Below are 23,048 nucleotides of genomic sequence, written 5' to 3' on the forward strand. Positions count from 1 at the left end.
GATTGATTCATTTTTTTCTTCCTTCAATTTGTTCATTGCCTTTTAAGCTATGAATTTTTAAGGATATGCATATAACTTCTCAGTCATGGGGCTAATATGTATAGTACACATTCATACTTCCAATAAATGAACTGGTGTATAAATAAAGGAAACTAGAGATATTTATGCTACAGACATTATGGAAAATGAGTAGAAATTAATGTTCAAACTTCTTAGTTTTGCGTGAAAAGAATTAAACCATGACAAATCACCCTGTAAAGGGTAAAGAAATTAGGCATAGATGAATACAAGTAGGTATGAAAACAGTTATTTATTTATTTATTTGTTTGTTTGTTTGTTTATTTATTTATTTATTTATTTGATGTATAAGATAACCCTGGGCGACATACAATCATAAATGCAAACATTTTGGAATGTTTTATGGAAAAGTGTTTGTTAGCAGAATTGTGGTATCAAGGAGTCGTGGTAGTGCAGTGGTTAGATCGTAGTACTGCAGGCAAACTCTGTCAACAGTTGGAGTTCAATTCTGACCGGCTCAAGGTTGACTCAGCCTTCCATCCTTCCAAGGTCAGTAAAATGAGGACTCAGATTATTGGGGGCAATATGCTGACTCTGTAAACTGCTTAGAGAGGGCTGTAAAGCACTATGAAGCAGTATATAAGTCTAAGTGCTATTGCTATCTCAATGGCTGAACAATTGCTTTGGACAGGAAAAGTTGATGCCTGGTCGCAGTCTTGTCTATTCCTATATTGATTTATTTAAGGGGCCATAAACGTACCAATTCCTTGCTTGTTTGAATGGGTTTTCACCTTGTGCTTAGTCATGGCTTGTTTCAACATTGTTGGCAGGTTTCACCCATAATGCTGAGGTATAAAAGCATGATTAACAATCCACGTTGCCCAGAGCCACCTAGAAGCTGAAGTCCTTCAAAATCCCTAAGAGGCTAAAGGATGAGTTGTCTGGAATGCTATTTGCATCATTCTTGTTAGTGTTGCAATAATGGGTCTCTGTTTTCTGTGCTGCGTTGGTAGTAGCTGGTGCTTTTTTGCCTCTGCCTGATGAACCTTTAATCTTTGGGGTCTAGAAACGTTGCCCCCAGATCTCAGCAATGCTCAGCCTTGAGCTTAAGCAAACAAAAGAAACAGGCAGCTGAATTGCCTTGTCACTTTCAAAGACCAGGTGGCTGAGCGTGTTACAGGAAGGGAACAGGTTCCAGTCTCTCTCTTGCAGCACAGACCCTCTTTCGTGCTTGGAGAATTTTGAAGACTATCACCGTCAGTGATGAAGAAAAAAGACTTTGAGACTTTGAGACTGGTAAGAGGATACTCTTTCTCCCCAAAACTTTGCTTTTAGGCTTTAAGAAATTATTTCAAGGAAATTGCCTTATTATTTATAATTTCTGAGTGTGTAACCAAGGGATGGAGGTGGTGGGATTTCGGTGAACGTAGAGTGCATTCCCTCCTTTCTGAAGTCTGTTTCTCTTGCCTCCAGGTCTGGATTTCTCTACTAATTTGGGGCCAATTTCCCTGGAGTTCAGTTGCAAGTAGGAGTGAAGTTAACTGTTAGACAACTGTTGGACAACTGTTAGCCATACCCAAAGAAACTGAATAACCACAAAGCACAGGATGCTCTTAAGCATGGTGATATGTAAAGAGGATTTCAGTGCTCTGGTGTACAAACCGTATAGATATGAGTCTAGGTTTACCTATCATCCTGAGATGTTTTAATCATGGTTTATTGAAGAGTAGAGTAGAGAATAGAATAGAAGCTGGAAGGGACCTTGGAGGTCTTCTAGTCCAGCCCCCTGCTCAAGCAGGAGAACTATACCATTTCACACAAGTGACTGTCCAGTCTCTTCTTAAAAATCTCCAGTGATTTCTGAAGGCAAGCTGTTCCACTGGTTAATTGTCCTCATTGTTAGGATTTTTTTTCTTCAATTCCAGGTTGCTTCTCTCTTTAGTTAGTTTGTAACCATTGTTTCTTGTCCTGATCTCTGGTGCTTTGGAGAATAAATTGACCCCCCTCTTCTTTGTGGCAGCCTCTCAAATACTGGAATACTGCTATCATGTCACTCCTAATTCTTCTTTTCTTTAGACTAACCAGACCCAAAACCTGCAGCTGTTCTTCATATGGTTTCGTCTCCAGGCCTTTGATCATCTTAGTTGCTCTTCTCTGAACTTCTTCCAAAGTCTCAACATCTTTTTTTGTAGTATGGTGACCAAAATTGGTTGCAGTATTCCAAGTGTGGTATTACTAGGGTTTTGTAAAGTGGCACTAATACTTCGTATGATCTTGATTCTGCCTCTGTTTATACAACCCAGGATTGTATTAGTTCTTTTGGCTGCTGTTGCACATTGCTGGTTCATATTCAAGTGATCATCCAAAGTTCCTCTCACAGTTGCTGTTTTTGAGCCAAGTCTCACCTAATCTGTACACTAAGTGCAACTCCTATGGCTTATTAACCAATTTGGGTTTATTAGGGTGGGATTATGCTTTGCAGTAAGCCTGAATTAAACTAACCACAGTGCAGCAATGAGGGAACCAAGTAGCTTTGTCATCTCAGTATCAGCCATTCAATTCACAGTTGATGGCAAAAGGAAACATCTCTTTCACACACTGCTTCATAAATGTCTGGAATCCTCTACTCCAAGTGGGTTTTACTGGTTTTGCTTTAGTATGTTACCCATACCCCTATGATTTATGGCTGTGTGTGATCTGTGGAAACACTCTGAACTGGGATTAACCAAGCAATGACTAGATGGAGAGGTCCTCAAACTTTCTTGATTCATAGCACACTTAGTGTCCCCCTATTTTTTTCCTAGAGCTCTTATCCCAAAACTGTAAACTATCTTGAGCTGGTAGTTCATGACCTTAGTTCATGCCCCTTTTGAGTTTGCTACAACATTTTGTGGGTATCTTGACACACAATTTGGGAACCATGTCTGTTTAGAACGCAATTCTTGTTAAAGGCTATGAATGAAAGCCACCTGCTTCTCACTAGTTGTCCATGTTCAATAGACAGGACACTTGCTCTCTCAGGTGCTGGAACAAGCAGTAGAAGATGAACTCCTGCTGCTTTCTGATGCCCCATGGTTCTAAGATTTCTAGTGATATCTAACTGATCATGGTTGGAAATAGAATACTAGGGGGTGTGAAATATATCTTCTCCTGTTTGCCTACAATGGTATTGGGCAAATGTCCTTTGTTTCTGAAACAAAGTCTCACTAAGAAACATGTATTCTTATGAACCAGCAAACTATTATAAACTGTTATACTTAAATAATGTAAACTGCTCCGTGATGGCACAGTGGTTGGAATGCAGTACTGCAGGCTACTTCTGCTGACTGCTGACTGGCTGCAGTTTGGCTGTTCAAATCTCACCAGGCTCAAGGTTGACTCAGCCTTCCATTCTTCTGAGGTCGGTAAAACGAGGACCCAGATTGTTGGGGGCAATAGGCTGACTCTGTAAACTGCTTAGAGCGGGCTGGAAAGCACTGTGAAGTGGTATAAAAGTCTAAGTGCTATTGCTGAACTATTTGTTGAATCAGTGTAATATTAGTGTACTATTACTTGAATCAACATCCATAGTAGCATGGATTTAGAAACACATGCAATCATTACCCCATCACAGAGGTCAAGAAAGATCACAGTTTAATGGTGCAATAGTATTCCAACCTGACTCCAGTCTCCTTTGGTTGTCCAAAAGTGGAATCCTGAGAGACTAATGTAAATATTTAGAGTTTATACTAATGTTAGGCAAGATTTTGAAGGTTTTAAAGAGCAAACTGATCAATAAAATGCCCCCTTGTCTTAATCAGTTAAAAATAGAAGTGAGGGAGGAAAGTGCACGCTATTTTGATTGTATGATTATTATTTAATTAGCCGTCATTCCATAAGTAAACTTACATAATCCACCTTAACTGGGCCAGAAAGACAATGATTAAAAAAAAACCTGTGCATCTGAATTAGAATTGTAGAATTGTGGATTTATGAGGTCCTTGTATTCTTAATGTTTTTCCCCCACTTATGTTGACTAACAATCTTGGGAAGCAGCTGTAAATTGGAATCAGCGGACAAAAAGGAGAGAGATTCTCCCCCACCCCAATACTCAAGAAATTTGAAATGCAGAAAAACACAACCTGATTTTCTCTCTTGTTAGATCATTTGTTGGTTTAGATATTTTGTTGCCTGTCATTTATTCATTGCATTGATACCGGGTCCTTCAGATAATCTAGAGCACATAGTATTTAGCCTTTATAAAAATTTCACAACAAGGGAAGCTAGCCACAATTGTAGAAGTAGACATGGATTGCCTAATAAACTCTGTAGCCAGGGAGAATTGGAAGATAATTTCCCTGAAAAGTACACAGTTGAGAAAGCGATTTATCCAGATGCAGATACAAAAAAGAGAAGAAGGGGAGATGAAGATTATCCACTTTTAAAGTACTTCTTTGCTTCTTCTTGAACCTTTCTTGTATTTCTCCTCTCATAGGTGGAAGAGATCCTATCTGAATTCCAGCTACGGGAAGAAGATTTGAAGAAGGTGATGCGTCGGATGCAGAAGGAAATGGACCGAGGCTTAAAACTGGAGACGCATGAGAAGGCCTCAGTGAAGATGCTTCCCACATATGTACGGTCCACACCAGAAGGATCAGGTACTTGTTGCCTCATTAGAAATGGATGTTGGGAGATGCAAACTTAAACACTTATTTTTTTAAAATCTCCTTGGCATTGTTCAAAGACTATCCTGGAATTGTAGTCCTGGGCTAGAAATAGGGGCATGCTGATATTAGCCATCATCTTATTGAAATGCCCAATAAATCAACCATGGGGTTCATTTGGAGGCAATTGATCCAGGTTGCTTTCCAAAGACATAAATTGACATGGTGTCATACTCTGGGGTTACAGAAGTTGGAGATTTCCTGTCTTTGGATCTTGGAGGTACCAATTTCCGAGTGATGCTGGTCAAAGTGGGAGATGATGAGGAAGGGCAATGGAAGGTGAAGACAAAACATCAAATGTACTCCATTCCAGAAGATGCCATGACAGGAACTGCTGAAATGGTGAGTTGATCATCAGGCCAAAGGAACCAAATGAGAGGTGGGCTGGATTTGCAAAACACAATAAGCTATTAAACTTATATGCTGCCCCTTTCATTGATAAAGCATCTCTGCATAGCAACTCAAAAGAGACACAGTCTATGGAACTTTATATATCAGCCAAATGCCAAAAAAGCTTCAAGTTCCTACAATTACTAGAAAGTCAGCGCAGTGTAGTGATTAAAGTGGATGAACTAATACTAGGAAGATCCAAATTCATTTTTGCCTTCAGTCATGGAAACACTCTGGGTTTCCTTGGTTGCTGTAGAAATAAAATAAAGAGGTGGTCATTGAACCAATGTCTAAGTCAACAGTTAATCCAAAGTTGTGTAGAAGACGGTCTTTTAACAGCTATTACATATTATGAAAATAGCAAATTATCAAAGTCCTGCCTGTTATTGGAAGGATGAGGGTGCCTTGCTTTTACCCTAGGATGTTGTGTCTTGTTCGTTGTCAAAGAACTTGGGTTCTTGAATAAGCATTCTACAAGAAGTGAAAGAAAATATTCATTGAAGGGCAATAGAATTTGTGTGTGTGTGTCTCTCTCTCTCTCACAGCTCTTTGATTATATTTCGGAATGCATCTCCGACTTCCTGGGCAAACATCAAATGAAGCACAAAAAGCTGCCTCTGGGCTTTACATTTTCCTTCCCTGTTCGACATGAAGATATTGACAAGGTAAGATCTGAAACCAGGAATTTGGAATGCTTTCTGCTTTTGACTGCATGACTTTCTCAATGGAGCTGATGAATCATTCATAATCATACATCCCAAAACTATAGGAGGGTATGATGTTCCTTCTGTCTCTATATGAGGGAAGCTTGGGAAAAATATGCTAAATCAGAAAACAATCAAACAAGTAAAACCCAGTCCCTTTGTGCTATGGAGGCTCAGAAGATGATCAATTTCTATAGAAAGTGACTTCTATTTTAAAACAAAGCGAAGCACTTTGATGGTGTCAGCCTTGAAATGAAGCATAAAACCTACATAAGTATACAGGTAGTTCTTATCTTACCACCATTCCTTTAGCAACTGTCTGAAGTTATAATAGCACTGAAAAATTGAGTTGCACTAATGTGCAAATCTGCCAAGGGAAATGTATCACTCTACTAATGTAAGTAGATTCATTGTAGGTGAGCTTCCAGACAGATTCTTCAGCAGTGAATAGACCATGTTAGCCATGAACCATTGTACGATTTCTGCAGGATTGCAGACCTTTTGAAAAATTATAATAGCCTCACTCTCCATTGTTGCCTCATCTCCTATAAGAATATTAAAGAAGGCAAAATACTCAGTAAATATAAATTTTAAAAATCTCTTACAGCAATGTGAAGAGTTTGTGAGAATGTCATCATTCTCATGTGAGATCTAGTCCAAGATGATCAAAACCAGACAATCTGCAATTATTCTCCATTGCTGGTACACGGTTGCCTACATCTGCCGGCCCTTCTGATTACAATGTGGCTTTTTTCTTTGCTTGAGACAAACTTTTCCTTAATATATTGACCCATATTGTTTGTTTCAGCCAAGTTGTGCTTGTTTTGCAAAGTTTCGTCTGATTCTTTCCATGTCCTGATTTGTAGGGCATTTTGTTGAACTGGACAAAAGGCTTCAAAGCATCTGGAGCTGAAGGGAACAACATTGTGGAGCTTTTGAGAGACGCTATCAAGCGAAGAGGGGTGAGAGGAATAATTTGGTAATGTTTGATGCCTGGCTTCTTTTCAGCTAATTCTCAGGGTCAAGAAAAGCAGCCTTCTAACACGTTGGGCAACTTACTCATTGAGCATAACCCTGTCTACTTGCTCTCTAAAAACTGTGAGACTAAAATAAGATGTTTTGATAAGGAACTGCAGAAAAATGTGGGAGAAGGGAGCCATAGAAATGACTGAACCTGTCCTTTATTCCCTAAGCTTAAGACCACATTTTTCAGGCACTGTCATGTAAGATGAAGAACTAGATGGACACAATGTCGTGCTTTGCTTTTAGCAGCAGAATATTTAGGGTTTTCCTACCCCAAACGGCAGGCATAAGACTGTTACCTTGCCATTTATGAAGATTTTTAAATTGGAAATGTCAAGGGTTAAACTTCCAGCATCATATGTGAAGGAACAAGATCTTAAAAACATGGCAGTGTCTACAGAGAGATCTGAAATGAATTAATTATCTATGATACCAAATGGGGGACCCTAGGAACAAAAGAGAACAATTTAGATAGAAGTAATCTTTTTTGGGAGACTGGAGGTAGGGCCCACCTCTTGATTATGTTACTTTCTGATTAGTTTCAGTTCCCTATAGGTACAGAACAATCCAGATGCATGACATCTCCTAGACAATAAGAGAAAGGGATAGATCTCTTCTCCAAGGAATTTATAGCCTATTCTTCAACACAAAGGAGGTGGGAGGAAAGGGAGGGGAAATAAGAAGGTTAGGAAATTTGTTTCCCTCTTCCATGATTCCAGATTTGCAAGAATGCTTATAGAATGGCCACCTTCAAACCCAATGACACATAACAAAAGGAACATAGCATTTATTTTGTGGTGTGGTGTGACAACTCTTCTTTTGGTTTTGTGCAGAATGTTAGGAAAATCCCAGAGAAATTTACCTTAATCTCTAGCCAACTTCAGAGACAACAACCTCCAACCTCCATCCTTGGAGTTATCTGATGGTATCTTTCTGAGAAGGTGGTCATTCTACATGTGTTATTTCTTGAGATGTCCTTCTAGAAAGATAACAATGCTTTTTTCAACCCACTGCAGGATTTTGAGATGGATGTCGTTGCAATGGTCAATGACACAGTAGCAACAATGATCTCCTGCTATTATGAGGATCACAGATGTGAAGTTGGCATGATTGTGGGTAAGTGGACCTACCATGTTCATATACTCCCCCCAGGCAAATCCATTGTAATCTGAACAACTCCTTCTTGCTGATTCAAACAGAACCCAGTCTTACAGGGAGGCTGCCTTAAACCTTCCTAGCTTGATATTATCCTGGTGGCCTCCACCGGTCTTAGTCAATATGGCCATAAAATGTGTCGATTGGAGATTAAGGGAATTATAGCTAAATATGTTTGGAAAACAGCACATCCAGCCAGTGATGTGATTTGTTGAACTAATAGTTCACCAACAAATTCTGACTGCAGATGTTTATATGGATATTGTAGAAAACCATGGACATTGCCATTTTGGATTATGGCCTTTCCCCAGTGCTATAGCTTCTAAAAAGCTGGGTAGTGGGATGGAATGTTGTCCAGATTCCAGAGGATCAAGAGACATCACAGTTTAGATAGTTTGTGTGGGAGAAAGAGGGTGAAGATGTCTCCTTCCTAATAGTTTCCAAAGCATATATTTTACAGCGCTTTAGTTTGCTTTAGTTTGTCAAACTGCTTTAGCTTTAGATTTCTGTCTATAGGTGAGGAACAGTGAAGGAAATTGCTTGGAAGAATCTCAACGGATCTTTCTTGGGTTTTGGAGCCTGATAGCACAATTAGTACATCTTTACAAATAGCTCCATCTCCATTTGCTCGAGCACTGATATATGTTTAATGATGTTCCTGTCGGATTTTTGAAAGAACACAATGGGAACAGAATGAACAGGCTTTTTCCTGTAATGGGCAGGTGCTAAAGAACTACAAAGTGAGGCAAGATTTATTCATTTATCTGAAGATGAGTAATGTTATTTGCAGTACAGAGAGTAGGTTGCCTGGAAATTTGTGTTTTGGGTTGCTTCCCCCCACCCCTTTAGCTCAGGTGCTCAATATGGCCAAATTCTTATGTGACTATTATTATGATATGACTATTCTGGAAACAGCTGTTATATATCAAGTGGACATTGCCAAGCGGTACTTTTTTACCAGCACCCGAGGTCTTTCTGACATTCTAAATATATATTAGTTGCAGCAACCACAGTAATGACTCTGCTTCACTTGATTAAATGCTAACTAAGAGACTTGCAGGTGTTTTACAACACAGGAGTCAGAAGCACTCTGCACAATCTCCTTCTGCAAAGTTGTAAATTCTACATTGTTGTCAGTATGGAGAGTCCTTGACTTAAGTCTAGTCATTTAGCCACCATTCAATGTTCCAACAGATGTCCCCCAGGCTACTTACAATCCAGATTTGAAGTTCTGATGTCTGCTCACACACACACACACACACACACACCCTGCCACAGTTATACGATTACATTTTGGGTGCTTGGCAACCAGCCCACATTTATGGCTGTTTGCAGCATCACATGAATAAGATTTATGACTTTTTTTTTGCAGGAAACCAGCATTTATTTCCAATTTCTAACAAAAACAAACAAAAATGGATTTGTCTAATGATTGCAGTATTTGCTTTCCAAGCATTGCATTTGCTTAATGACCATGCAAAAAAGTTGTGAAATTGAGTGTGATCACATGGTGATCTACATAACAACCAGCATGATGTACAACTATAATTACAGTCCTAAATAGAGGACTACATATATGTGTGTTGCATAATTTTCATAATGTAATTCTCTTACCTTTAATGAAAAGAAGTACTAAGGGTGACATGATAACAGTGTTCCAATATCTAAGGAATTGCCAGAAAGAAGAGAGGTTCAACCTATTTTCCAAAGCACCTGAGGGCAGGACACGAAGCAATGGATGGAAACTAATCAAGGAGAAAAGTAACTAGAACTAAGGAAAAATTTCCTGATAAATTTCCACAATTTATCAGTAGAACAATTTGCCTCCAGAAATTGTGGGTGCTCCAACACTGGAGGTTTTTAAGAAGACGTTGGACAACTATTTCTCTGAAATGTTATAGGGTTTCCTGCCTGAGCAAGGGGGTAGGCTAGAAGACCTCCAAGGTCCCTTCCACCTCTGTTATTCTGTTACTCTGTTATCAACATTAGCCTTTATATGTTCCTGAGATTAGTTGGACCTGGAGTAAAATGTCAGCTTCCAAAAATCTTCAACATAATAGACATGTCAAGGGTCTCCCAATGATACTTGGACTACCGTTGACTGGGAAAATCTCTTTGCCTCTCCTTCTCTTAGGCACAGGATGCAATGCTTGCTACATGGAGGAGATGGAGAATGTGGAACTGGTAGAAGGCAATGAGGGACGAATGTGTGTGAACACCGAATGGGGGGCTTTCGGAGAGTCGGGAGAATTGGACGAATTCCTCTTGGAGTACGATCGTGTGGTGGATGAAACCTCATTTAACCCCGGTCAGCAGCTGTAAGGAATATGGCAGATATAGTTAACCTAATTGTTTATTCTTCTCTGATGTACTGGGGAACAGGAACAGAGCACTGAAGCTGGCATGAAAGCTGTGGTCTCACCATAACATCTAGGCACAAGTCTGAGTTTGGGAGAAGGCAATTCCTTGTGCTATCAATCCTCTGCATGGTGCTAATTTTAAGATCAATGTTTCTCAACCTTAGCAACTTTAAGATGGGTGGTCTTTAAGTCCCAGAATTCTGGAAGTTGAAGTCCAAGTTGAAGTTTGAATCATGGAGGTCCATCTGAAAATTGCCAAGGTTGAGAAACACCTTGGCAATTTTTGAGAGAGTAACATCTGCTGTGCTTTTCTAAACTTAAAGTAAAGGTGGGCACTTAACTCTTGAAAATTACTTTGTTTTAGAAGTAATCTGTTAGGGTTCATGTGCAGTGGTGAATAGGGCTTAATCCAGAGATAAGTGGGAACCCTTGTTTGTTTGTTTGTTTCCTTCTTCTTTCTCTTTCTTTCTTTCTTTCTTTCTTTCTTTCTTTCTTTCTTTCTTTCTTTCTTTCTTTCTTTCTTTCTTTCTTTCTTTCTTCCCTTTCTTTCTTTCTTTCTTTTTCTTTTTCTTTCTCTTCCTTCTTTTTCTTCCTTTCTTTCTTCTTTCTCTTTCCTTTCTTTCTTTCTTCCCCTTTTTCTTTCTTTCTTTCTTTCTTTCTTTCTTTCTTTCTTTTCTTTCTTTCTGCCAGCCCTCCCTTCTTCTTCCTCTTTTCTTTTATCCAACATCCAATTTTTCTCTCTCCCAAACAGCAGATTGCCAGGGAAGAAACAGAGAGCTCTTACCAAAATCTGGACTGATTATGTGCACATTTTAATAAGTACTAGAATCACATGACATTCTTTGGGCTATATGTAGTCCATACTTTCTGTAGAGTAGCTTTGGCTAATCTGGCCACCTTAAGATGGTTTGGAGGTCTAAGATATTGGGACAAAAATGGTTATGATATAAAGAAAATGCCCCAGAATAGAGTTTTTTAACTTGGTATGTCTAAGCTTGTTGGTGTTATGTTGGTAACTTCTAGATGTGGGAACTTCAACTCCCAAATTCTCAGTAAAGGCCATGTTGGCTGAGATTTTGAGAGTTGACATCCACACATCAGGAGGATGTTCAAGTTGAGTAAAGCTGCTTTAGAATAGAAGTAATAACATTCATGGTTTCCTTTCTTGGCCTCATAGTTAAAAGCAGGACTTGCAAAAAAAATATATAGAAAGAAACCCTTCTAATACTGAAAACATCATAGACCTGAGATTTAAACTGGCACAAATGACCTGTGCACACACTGGTTACTGGAAAAAAGAAGTCAAGTTAAGCAAAGAGGGAAAGTGGTTGTTTTTCCTTCGTTCAGAGAAAACAACCCCTGTTGTTAGGCAATCAATCTTCCTACATGAGTGGATTTTGTTCAAACAAACTCAAGTGATTTCATCTGACACACTAACACACTTAACCTTCCCTATTATATATATATAAATGATCTCCATGCCTTGTGGGTGTTGATGTGTCTGCCTTTTTTCCTTGCACAGAGTTTTTCCTGTGTGTGACCAAACTGTACCTTCCTTTTTCCAGATTTGAGAAGATCATAGGGGGGAAGTACATAGGAGAGATTGTACGACTGGTGCTGCTAAAACTGGTCAATGAAAACCTGCTCTTCAATGGAGATGCTTCAGAAAAGCTGAAGACCAGGGGATCGTTTGAAAGTCGTTTTATCTCTCAAATTGAAAGGTAGTCAATATGTACAAAGTTTACTTGGGGCACTTTGGAATCATCAGGAGAGGCTATTGGTTGCTCTTCTAATAGTTCTTAGTGAAAATAAGTGGGAAGGTTGTTTTGATGACACAAGCAGGTTTTTGAACACCCTGGAAAAAAATATTGCAATGCAGACTGGTGATTCCTCCTCTTACCACTTAACAATATATCAGGCATTTTAGTCCTTTGTTATTTAGAATTTTATCCATTCTTCTGCAGTAGTTTTATTCTGTTTTAGCTTTATGTTTCATCATCATAATAATAATTTGGTTTTCAAAAAAGAAGGTGCTGATTTGCAAAAAGAAAAATCAATGTGCACTATAAACTCTATACTAGGGGATGAATTTAAAGTACCATAGGCTCTTCTAAAGTGGCTGAAATCTATCTGTCCAAGACAGTGGTGGGATTCAAATTTTTTTACTACCGGTTCTGTGGGCGTGGCCTGGTGGGTGTGGTAGGGCCTGGTGGGTGTGGCCTGGTGGGCATGGCAGGGGAAGGATACTGCAAAATCTCCCATTTCTACCCCACTCTAGAGGAAGGATACTGCAAAATCCCATTCCCTCCCCACCCCACTAACCTCCTTTCCAGCTCCTTCTCTTGTGCAGGGCAACAAAAAAAGACCCAGCCGATGAGCTGGGACTCGGGAGGCAGAGAATAGATGGGGGCGGGACCAATCAGGTGGTATTACGAACTACTCAAAATTTCTGCTACCGGTTCTCCAAACTACTCAAAATTTCCACTACCGGTTCTCCAGAACTGGTCAGAACCTGCTGAATACCATCTCTGGTCTGGGAGTATAAAAATTCCAACAGAGTCTCATCCTTATCAATTTTCTTCTGCAAATATTATAGACTCTTCTGTTAATCAGCCATGATGAATAACAAGTCAAAATTATCTGCCGTTTTCTAATTCAGATTTTCGATTGAGGCTTGACAGATTTTCACTGAACCGTTCATGAAATTTTCATGATGTGGATGGTTATATATGACCATCAGTTCCATGGTTGAGAAGGAAGAGGGTTTTTTTTTTATTCATGCAGCAATAGATTTTCTGCTTTCCAAGGGAATACTGGGCTACCTTCAGTATAGATTACTCAAAAAAAAGAGGGGGGGAATGCCAATCATAGATTTCCCCTGGAAATTGTCAGGCAGTAGGTTAGATTAGAAAGCCAAAAAACGTTCAGTCAGAAAGCAATGACAAGCCACCAGCTTAATGCTATCAAGAAAGCTACATGGATGTATCCATAAAGTCATTTCTGACCATGACTCAGAGGAAATTTTACTTTTAGGGGGATGCAAAACAATCTCAGACCAGAATACTTCATCCTCATGTTGTCCTATTTCACGATTCCACAATGGCCATTCCAGTTATGCCGGAAACGGGCCAACCCTCACATAGATTGTTCCAACCTTGAACCTTTTGCACAGCTGTATTTACAATCATCACCTAACCATTCTGCTTTTCTCTAAATTCTCAGTACAGTCTTGCTTCCTATTCCCCTACACTCTACAACTGGGGTTGGCTCCCTTACTGGCCTTGCTGTATCCATCTGATAGACATGATTCAGAAAAGCTTTTCTTAGAATAAAATTAACTTGTCATTCTGCTGCCCTAAGTTTTATATTTCCATTTTGCTTCCAGTGATGCCGGTGACTGCAAGCAGATTTACAACATTCTAACCTCTTTTGAGCTGTTGCCCTCTGCAATGGACTGTGACATTGTCCGGATGGTCTGTGAGAGTGTCTCCACACGGGCTGCCCAGATGTGCTCAGCTGGGCTGGCTGGAGTCATCAATCGCATGAGGGACAGCAGGAACGAGGAGAGGCTGAACATTACAGTGGGCGTTGATGGCTCAGTCTATAAGCACCACCCCAGGTGAAGCCTTGACACAACAGCCTTGTTTTCCTTTTTTTTAAATATAATTTTTATTTTATTTATTTATTTTTTAATTACACAAAATTTAAAGTTTATTAATTTTTCTTTTCTCTGGTTTGTTCTGGTATGCTTCTAATGATGATGTCAGAGTCACCCAGATCAATTATAACAAGTGTACATACTCTGTAGTACTTCCCACAAGCTGTTCCCAGTTCAGAATTGTTGCCACTGAAGCGATGGACACCAGTTTTGACCAACATAGCATAGTACTCAATTTCTGATTTTCTCAAAGCAGGACAGTTATTGGCTAGGGTAATCAACTTGGTTTTGCCCTGCTGAATCATTTTCAGAGTTTGTTTATAGCCAACTACATATTTACCACTTTTCTGAAGCTGAAGCCTATGGACTCTAAAAAAATATTTTTTATTGAAGAAACAAAATGAAAACAATGGAAATGGAAGGAAAGGAAAGATTGTAAAGAAGTAGCTTCCGATCTTTTTGACAGCATTTATATTTTACCCTATCTCTCTAAGATAACATCATAATTTCCTTCTTGCTAAGCTACTCTTTCTAATCTTCAGGCTCATAAATCCCAAATTCATTTCTCTCTTTTTTTCCAGCAAAAATCCATAAGGAGTTTCCAATAAATGTTGTTGTTGCTCTGTCTCTAATGAACAAATTAATTTTGTTATCTCTTCTAGTTCTGTTATCTTCACCAACGATTCCTCAGTTGTCAGTATTTCAAAATGTTTCATTTTTTTAAAACAAATTTTATTTCGGTTTTCCACATTTTAAAAAGTCTCTTTTTAGTGAACAGCATGATTACAGGATCATCTTTACATACAAATATGACCATAGTTACGTATACAATTTTTATATTCAACTTCTTATCCTAACAATGCTTTTATACATTTTCTACTTTATTATATTATTCCAAATGCTTGCCTCATTATTTAATTCACCAATATTTCTCATATTTCATAGTTATTATACTTCAATACTTTTAACTGTCATATTTGCATATTTCATCACATATTCTTATAACATCCATTCATAAAATCTAATTTAATACAATCATTCTATAAAATTAGTTTCCCCCTTAAATTACCAATTTTAAGTGTGCCACCTTGTTCTGTCTTTAGACAGCTGGCTGAATATAAAGACAGACAGACAACTCTACAAAGGCTTCCATACAATGTTTCTTTATTGAGTCACCAGGCATCCTCAAATATAACTCACGGTTATGTCGAGATCCATCTAATGTCCAATTCTTTGCATAGCTGATTTCATAGTGTAAAAGAATAGTGATCTTTCATCCCATAACAAAGGAGCAAGGGGGTGAGGCACCAGCACGCTGCTGGGGTCCAGGCAAGAGTGAAGGAACCTCCCCCAACCCAACCAAGGGTCAATTCAGTGACCAATCAGGATTACAGATATGACCACATGACATGAACTACATTTCCCAAGATGCATTAACTACATTTACCATGAGGCATTCCCTTAAGGGGACAGCTTCCGATTCTAACTTAACTATCTCAATTCCCATTACCTATATACTGTCTGGACAGCACACACCTCTAAAGTTTACATATTCACTAATTATCTCTTTTAATCTCAATGAACATTTAACTTTTATTACCTAAAAATTGAAATTAATAATCCTTTTAAAACTACATAGCAAATATAAATCAGATTCTGCATGGTTTTTTCCCTTCTTAAATTCATAAAAATTATTTACAATTTCAAACTAAAGAAAACATATTAATCTATTCATTTAATCCTAAACTCTGATATTAATTCCATTCCAGCTCTCTTCCTATATCATTTCAATTATTTTAATACACATATTCCATTAATTATTCCATTCATCTTTATATCATTAAACAAAAAAAAGCTACTTTCCAGAACTAAAAAAAATCTACTCCATTACAACCCCCCTCATATTTCATTTCAATTATTTCAATATATTTAGTAAACATCTTCCATTAATTATTACATTCATCTCTATATATATAAGAAAAGAGCTTACATTCCAATACCAAAGAATATCAGTTCTATTTTCCATCTTAATAATCTATATATCCCTATTTCCTACAATATTCATAACTTTAAGTATATTTAAAGTACTACTCCTCATCTTGCAGAATCCCCTTTTAAGATATTAATTAGCCATTGTCTTTATGCCTTCTAAATAAACAATTCCTTTTCATTTTTTACAATTCCCATATTTCTTTGTTTCCAAATCCTGCTTCTTATCCCTTCTTTTCCCTTTCATTTTCCCCTTTATTCTGCCACTCCAGTTTTTATCCCCCTCCCTATTTATAGCTTCCTTCCACCGTTCAATTTTCTGCTGTTTCTGTTTACCTTTTTTAATTTTACAAATATTCCCTTTTTTATTTAACTTCTTACGTCTCATATTTTTATTTCCCACTCTTCTTCTCCTTCTTTGCAGAGTTCTTTGTTCCCGATGATAGTTCTGTAGTCAGCTACACCTCATCTTCCATCTTTTGTCTTTGTTGTCTTTGTTGTTCATATTCTAAGATCACATTTTCCAAAAAATTGAAAGTATAACCCAATGATTCATCTCATTCTTATAATATTTCTTTCATGTTTCTGAGGTCCATTTTTAATTCCAGAAGAGATATCACCATTTTACATGTTTTTGTCTAATAATTTAATCTAAATAGTGTCTATGAGGTTAGTTTCCAACAGTCAACTTTTGTTTTATTCCTCTCAGATTTGAAGTTCATAACTAGTCCAATACCAAGTCCAGCCAGAATCAACAATTCAGGGCAGAATCTTCCTGCCTTTTTTTTTGTTTCAAAGTTTTAATTTTTCAAAGATCTTGTTATATTGTATCAACCCTTAAGATTTTTAAGAAACAGTCATTTAGTAAAAAAAACAAGTTAACTTTAACCATTAAATGGCACTTTTTATCATAACAAATCTTCACCCCCCCTTTTTTTAAATTCATCTGTTCGAGGCTTCCAAAAAAAATCAAATCCAATTGATATTGCGTTTTCTCTTTGACAGTCACAAATTCAGCCTTATTAGTGCTTATATGGTAACAGAATATATTTATCCAAATTAGTTAAATGGTTTCTTTTTCCAGCTTCTACCTTTTTCAGTTCAAAGCCCCACCACTGTCAAGAAACAATCCACACCTTTTTTTATCTCCTTTGTCTTCACCGCTTTAAATCCTTTTTTTAAAAAAAATCTTAAAAATTAATCCTGGGGTACCTTTCATTTAGTTATAGCATCCCGTTTCTCCTGCTGTCCGCTTCTTTCTCTCTCCAGCACAATCTTATTCCGGCTTACTCTTCCCCTTCAGGGTGGCCATTTTAGACCACCGCTTCAGACTTCTTCGGGAGGGAGCTTTGCCAAGCCAGGGAGGGGGTTTGTGACCCCCCTTTACCCGGCTGACGGTCTCCCCTTCCTCCAACACCCCTATGAGGCAGCTTCTGCCCCAGATCTAGCTGGTCGGGGCTCTCAGACGAAGAAGGATGGACCAAGGCCACGGACAGTCGTGGTCAACAGTCCGTCTTCAGGGACGTCTAAAACCGGAAGCCCAAAAATGTTTCATTTTTGTGCATATAACACTCCCAAAATAGTAATCATATATCAAAATAATCCTCCATGGCTCTTTTCTAATTGCCTATCCATTAATCCCAGCAAGAAAAGTTCTGATTTCAGTTGAAAGTTGATCTTTAAAACCCTTTGTATTATATAGTATTTAATTGAAACAGAAATTGTTGGGGTTTTAAAGTCTACCAAGTATGACCCTTCACGTTGTCTAAATTTGAAAGATCCTTATACAATCTAGACAACTTTTCTGGAGTCTTTTTAGCAACATATATCATTTGATAAACTTTCTAAATTATAACATAATGCAAATTTCATAATGCAAATTTCAACTATATATTTTCTCACAATTCCATCTCTATAGTGGGTCCAAAGTTGTCCATGTTATCACACATACTTTCATGATACAATTTTGGTTTCCTGGTGTACAGGGGCCTTTCAAATGATCAGATATTTGATACAGTCACACTGAAATGTTGCCAATTGTGAAAAAATGTCTAGGATCCCAGGTGAAGGTATTATGAGAGGATTTTGGTGTCTCAGAGGACTGGACAAAATATTTGATCCCTCAAGCAAAACAGCATCCTAACAATCTAAACTATCTCTTGAGGGACCAAAACACTAGACCAATGGTTCTCAACCGATGATTCATGGACCCCTGAGGGGGCTGTGATGTCATCACAGGGGTCTACAAAGGCTTGAAAAAAAGTTGTGCTTTAAATCTTAAGTCTTGGGCATCCAGGGTCATGGTCCATGGCCACAAAAGGTATTTAAACAGGGTCCATGTTGAAGAGAATGTTGAGAACCTTTTCGAGTAAATGCAAACTTTTGAATATGTGTTACAATCTGATTTTCCCATTGTTTCTTAGAATCTGGCATCCTCTGCATATCAAATACATAATTTTGTGTGTGTGTGTGTGTGTGTTAGTGCATTCATGACTTTTTAAATATTGTCCATGTTGCAAATCCATGGGCTGTCCGTGGGAATGAGAAGAGTTACAGCTGAAAAGCCATAGGTGAACAAAAGATTAGAGGTGCTTTCATGCATAACATGTAGCTTGGCCCTTATTCAGCCTGGTTGAAAAAACTGCTGCCAAAGACATTCAATTTGCTCCAAAACAGCTCCATATTGTGACAACAGCAAACTTCAGAGTACCAGGCAGGATATCAGAAACAATAACTGGAAGACGAAACACCTCACTTCCGTGTTTCAAGCTCATTGTTGAGGCTTAACCCAACAAATTGGACTCTTGAATGCCACAAAGGGCCTGTCTACATGTCTAGGCTGCTTTCAACACAACCTGCTTCATCCTGGATAAAATGAAACCTGAAATATGGGGTGGATAGGAGGGATCCATTTTAAGAAGTGGGAGGCTTACCAGTTCATGTTGTTCAGAGTTCTGCAGATCTAGCAGAGTGTTGTTCAATTTATACTCCAGAGTTTCCTGAAACCCAAACAATTTAACCAGGTTTGGTTTTATAAACAAGGTCACCATGTTGTGTTAATATAGCTGTAGAGTTGCAACATTGATGTCTGCATGGAAGGGCTCTGAAAACCCTGCCTGTGCAAGAGATTTCTTCTCAAGTTTGGAGAAGACTAATTCAAGAGGGTGATTCTGAAAACACTTACTCTTCCTTTCTCCTCCTTCTCTTCCTGTTTTTCTTCTGTTCACAGTTTCAAAAAGCGTTTCCATGCATCAGTCAGGCAACTCACTCCGGGCTGTGACATCACCTTCCTGCAATCAGAAGAAGGCAGTGGCCGAGGAGCCGCTCTCATTTCTGCTGTAGCATACAAAATGGCTTGCATGATTGCCCAATGAGATGGACCATGGAAGGAAGGCTATCTTCAAGGAAAGCATCTCTTCTTTTCAGTGACCCAGGATGTGGTGTTTGGGATGTGCCAGGAGCAGGACCAGTAGGAGGAAATTTTTCCTGGGGAGTAGAATGACCACTGGACAGCTGGATGATGGCTGGATCAACATTGGGTTCCTTCTAATGTCTATTTGTAGAGAATGCAATTATTCTTTCAAACTTCAACTTTTCCTTTTTCTTCAAAATCTCCTATAATGCATGAGGGTGGGAGGGGGATATGGGTTAGAGTTTAACTAATGAATTGAGGGGTGTTCAATTTATGTATTAAAACAATTCATGTAATTCTATGGTGGTGTTAAGTGAACAGGGAGGAAGTTAATTTGTTGGGAGCAAATTTGCTCAACAAAAAGATCTTGACCAATTGGTCAATAAGAAGAATAACCCAAAAACTGTTTTCCTAGTGAAATGATTATTGGAGCCTTGTTTTATAGAATGCAGAGCATTGCACTTAGAAGATAGCAAAGGAAGGCACAGATACCAAGTCTAAAGTGTAGAATCATCCAAAATGTACTACTGGTTTCTTTAGAAAATTTGATTCTAAGGAGATTAAAACAGATATCATCTCCATTTCAATGTTTCTAGGAAATGTTGGTGCTGATTTTCTTCCCCAGGTAGCTCTTAATTCTGTCTTAATGTAACTTGGGCTATATTATCTCCCCACTTGCTTTCAACCACAGCACAAAGATCCCCTGCCATAAGAACCTCTTTTTTCCACTGGATTCACATGGCACTGCCTTCACTTTGTCCCTAACCCATTTGAGACTGACTTATTTGTGGTTAGCCACAAATATTTTCTCCTATCCCCTGACAGATGCCTTGAAGCTGCTCCTGCTAAAATCTGTTAGACTTTGCCAGCCTTGTCCTGGAGAGAACTCAGGGCGATGACTGGGATCAAAGACATTAGAAGCAATAAATGGATCACAAATGAGAACAGCCAAACTCACATTCCTTATAGTTTTCTGTCAGCTCAACGCAGGTGGAATTCAACTGATGAACAGAGAAAGGCCCTAAGTGAATGTATCAAATCTGAACTTGAGATACTGTCTCCAGAAATAGTACAACCCAGATGTTTGAAGCTTCATTTGCTTTCATGACATTACAGATCTAGGTCAAACGTGAATCCAGGAGGCCTGAGAACAAACAGATTATTCTCTATACCAACAATGACGTTAGAAGAGTGGGAGAGAGGCAGAGTGACAGGCTCATTAAGCATCTGGCTGAATCCAGGGGTTACATTTTCCCCTAGTAAATGTGGGCTTAGGTAGGATTCACTTGTGTTGGGCTTTAACACCCAGATTTAATTTATTTGCAGTAGAGGTTAATTGCCATTTCAGTGTGATTGCCCATAAAACATTAGACTACCACACTACCTATTGTTAACAAGCATTGGAAGAGTCTTGGCAGAGTATAAAAAAATCAGTCCTGGAGCCTTACATCCTTATCATTTCCTAATTTTCTTTTTCAGCTTTTATTTTTTAGCTCTGGTTCTATTTTTAGAGACTGAGAAAAATAGAAACTGCAATACTTCCTCTAAAAACACAGATCCCAGACTGTCATTTGCTAACTATGAAACGGTTTTGCAATTTCCCTACATGGCTGAATTTGGGCTGAGCAATGATTTGTTGATATTCAAATAATGAGCCGATTAATGTGGAGTTGTAGTTGGAAAAAAAATGCCAGTTAGTAAAGACAAGGATGATTTGTGTTGCAGTGGCTGAAATTGACAATTGGGTGAATGCTATAAAGATTCTAGTCCAGATGTACTTGAGATGAAATAAAGAAAGATTTATGGGTAGAGTAATGAAAAAAGTTGTGGGGAGATCCTGGAGCAATTTGTATGAAACACTGGGTAAGATGAAGAATGTACAGGCCCTTGACATAAAATCAAAAAGATAAATCAGAAAGATAAATTGATGAGCAGGTCAGAAAATGACAAACAGACACATCTATTTCCTGGATGTTTAGAATACAAACATATTTGCACAGTTTAGAAGCACACATAATTCTGCTTTTTTAATGGAATATCTTGCCAATCTCCATTTTCCCTATTGCGTTTTTGGTCATACAGTTGCTTGGCTTAGGCACACTTGCTTTCTTATCACTGGCATAATATTGTTTATTTTCCTGTTTTATTTTACTTCTGAATCCTGCTACTTTTCCATAGTTTTGGAGGGCCTTTTATATTAACTCACCTACATTAAAATAAATTAAAATATGGGTAAAAGTTATTCCTGTGTCATTCATTTTCCAATGATTATTCTATGCACTAAATCGGAATACAATACATAACTGCAGTATCTGTAAAGAAGTAGTATACAGAGAAATCCCAGGCAGGCAGGCAGATATGAAAGTCAGCCTTACTCTTTATTTATTTGTACAGGATTTCAGAATGGTTATTAGAGTGGGGTATGAAACATTCAAATACACAAACAGTGATGAGAAACTTAGGGAATAATTTAATAACATTCACTTGTAGGGTATTTTTAAAAATATGAGTATATATAACCGTGATGGCGAACCTAGGCCATGCGTGCCAGAAGTATCACACAGAGCCATCTCTCCGGGCACAACAACTGTCGCCTGTTGCTCTTCCGGGTTCCAGCGGGAGCACGAGAATCCAGAAGAGCAGCTTCTGGCACACATGCACACGCCAGCCAGCTGGTTTCGCACATGCAGGAGCACCGGAAACCAGTTCCCCAGCATGCATGCCCATGCTGGCCAGCTGGTTTTCACACGTGCATACACGTTAGCAGTGCTGGGATTCAAAATTTTTTACTACAGATTCTGTGGGTGTAATTTGGTGGGCATGGCATGGCTTGGTGGGCGTGGCAGGGGAAGGTTACCGCAAAATCCCATTCCCTCCCTATCCCATTAACTTGCTTTCCAGCTCCGTTCTCCTGTGCAGGGCAACAAAAGAAGACCCAGCCAATCAGCTGGGACTCGGGAGGCAGAGAAGGGATGGGGGCAGGGCCAGTCAGAGGTAGGATTTGCCAGTTCTCTGAACTACTCAAAATTTCCGCTACCGGTTCTCCAGAACTGGTCAGAACCTGGTGTATACCACCTCTGCATGTTAGAAACCGGAAGACCAGCGCGCCAGGAAGCTAAGCCTCTGGTTTCCAGCACTCCTGCACGTGCGAAGACCAGCTGGCCAGCACGTACATGTGCTCTGGGGAGCTGTTCTTCTGGTTTCTGGTGCGCGCATGCACGTATGCTCCCATTTCAGCGCTTGGTGCCAAAAAGGTTCATCACCACTGATATATAATAAAATGAATTGCTAGTTATTAATATTCCTAAAGAATATAACATATAAAAGCATCCAGGGAATGCATCGAAAGAAAAAGAAGATGTAAATATAAGAGACTGCTTATAATATAAAAACGCCAGTATTTATGCTGCAATGGTAAATTTCAAAGTTATCATTTAAATGAAAACAAAACACAACTCATCCCATAATAGTGGCAACTAACATGGTAATCCTGCTAAAATAAATGGGAAAATCCCACTGGGGGGCAAATGCACTTAGAGTTAGGGTTAGGTCCAGTGGTGGGATTCAAATTTTTTTACTATCGGTTCTGTGGGTGTGGCTTGGTGGGCGTGGCAGGGGAAGGATACTGTAAAATCT

At 38.8% G+C, this 23,048-nt stretch overlaps 1 protein-coding gene across 2 annotated transcripts in view; it reads left to right on the top strand.

Annotated features, from left to right (window-relative positions):
* GCK (glucokinase) overlaps positions 1 to 21,645 on the top strand; it is a 40,347-nt gene extending 18,702 nt beyond the window's left edge. Inside the window, exons 1-10 of one of the 2 annotated variants that reach the window (XM_026671390.2) lie at positions 1,048 to 1,314; positions 4,493 to 4,655; positions 4,909 to 5,063; positions 5,657 to 5,776; positions 6,682 to 6,777; positions 7,855 to 7,954; positions 10,128 to 10,311; positions 11,919 to 12,074; positions 13,739 to 13,972; positions 19,230 to 21,645. In XM_026671390.2, the coding sequence (XP_026527175.1) occupies positions 1,282 to 1,314; positions 4,493 to 4,655; positions 4,909 to 5,063; positions 5,657 to 5,776; positions 6,682 to 6,777; positions 7,855 to 7,954; positions 10,128 to 10,311; positions 11,919 to 12,074; positions 13,739 to 13,972; positions 19,230 to 19,374 (1,386 nt within the window). In that variant the 5' untranslated portion in view covers positions 1,048 to 1,281 and the 3' untranslated portion in view covers positions 19,375 to 21,645. Of the gene's footprint in view, positions 1 to 1,047; positions 1,315 to 4,492; positions 4,656 to 4,908; positions 5,064 to 5,656; positions 5,777 to 6,681; positions 6,778 to 7,854; positions 7,955 to 10,127; positions 10,312 to 11,918; positions 12,075 to 13,738; positions 13,973 to 19,229 lie in introns of those variants that run through there. The other variant, XM_087969989.1, reaches the window with a different exon arrangement.
* Positions 21,646 to 23,048: the final 1,403 nt, after the last annotated feature.

The sequence above is a fragment of the Notechis scutatus genome, chromosome 7, assembly GCF_049901735.1.
Source record: "Notechis scutatus isolate UNSWTSFEM ecotype Mainland chromosome 7, rNotScu1.2, whole genome shotgun sequence".
Classification (NCBI taxonomy): Eukaryota; Metazoa; Chordata; class Lepidosauria; order Squamata; family Elapidae; genus Notechis; species Notechis scutatus.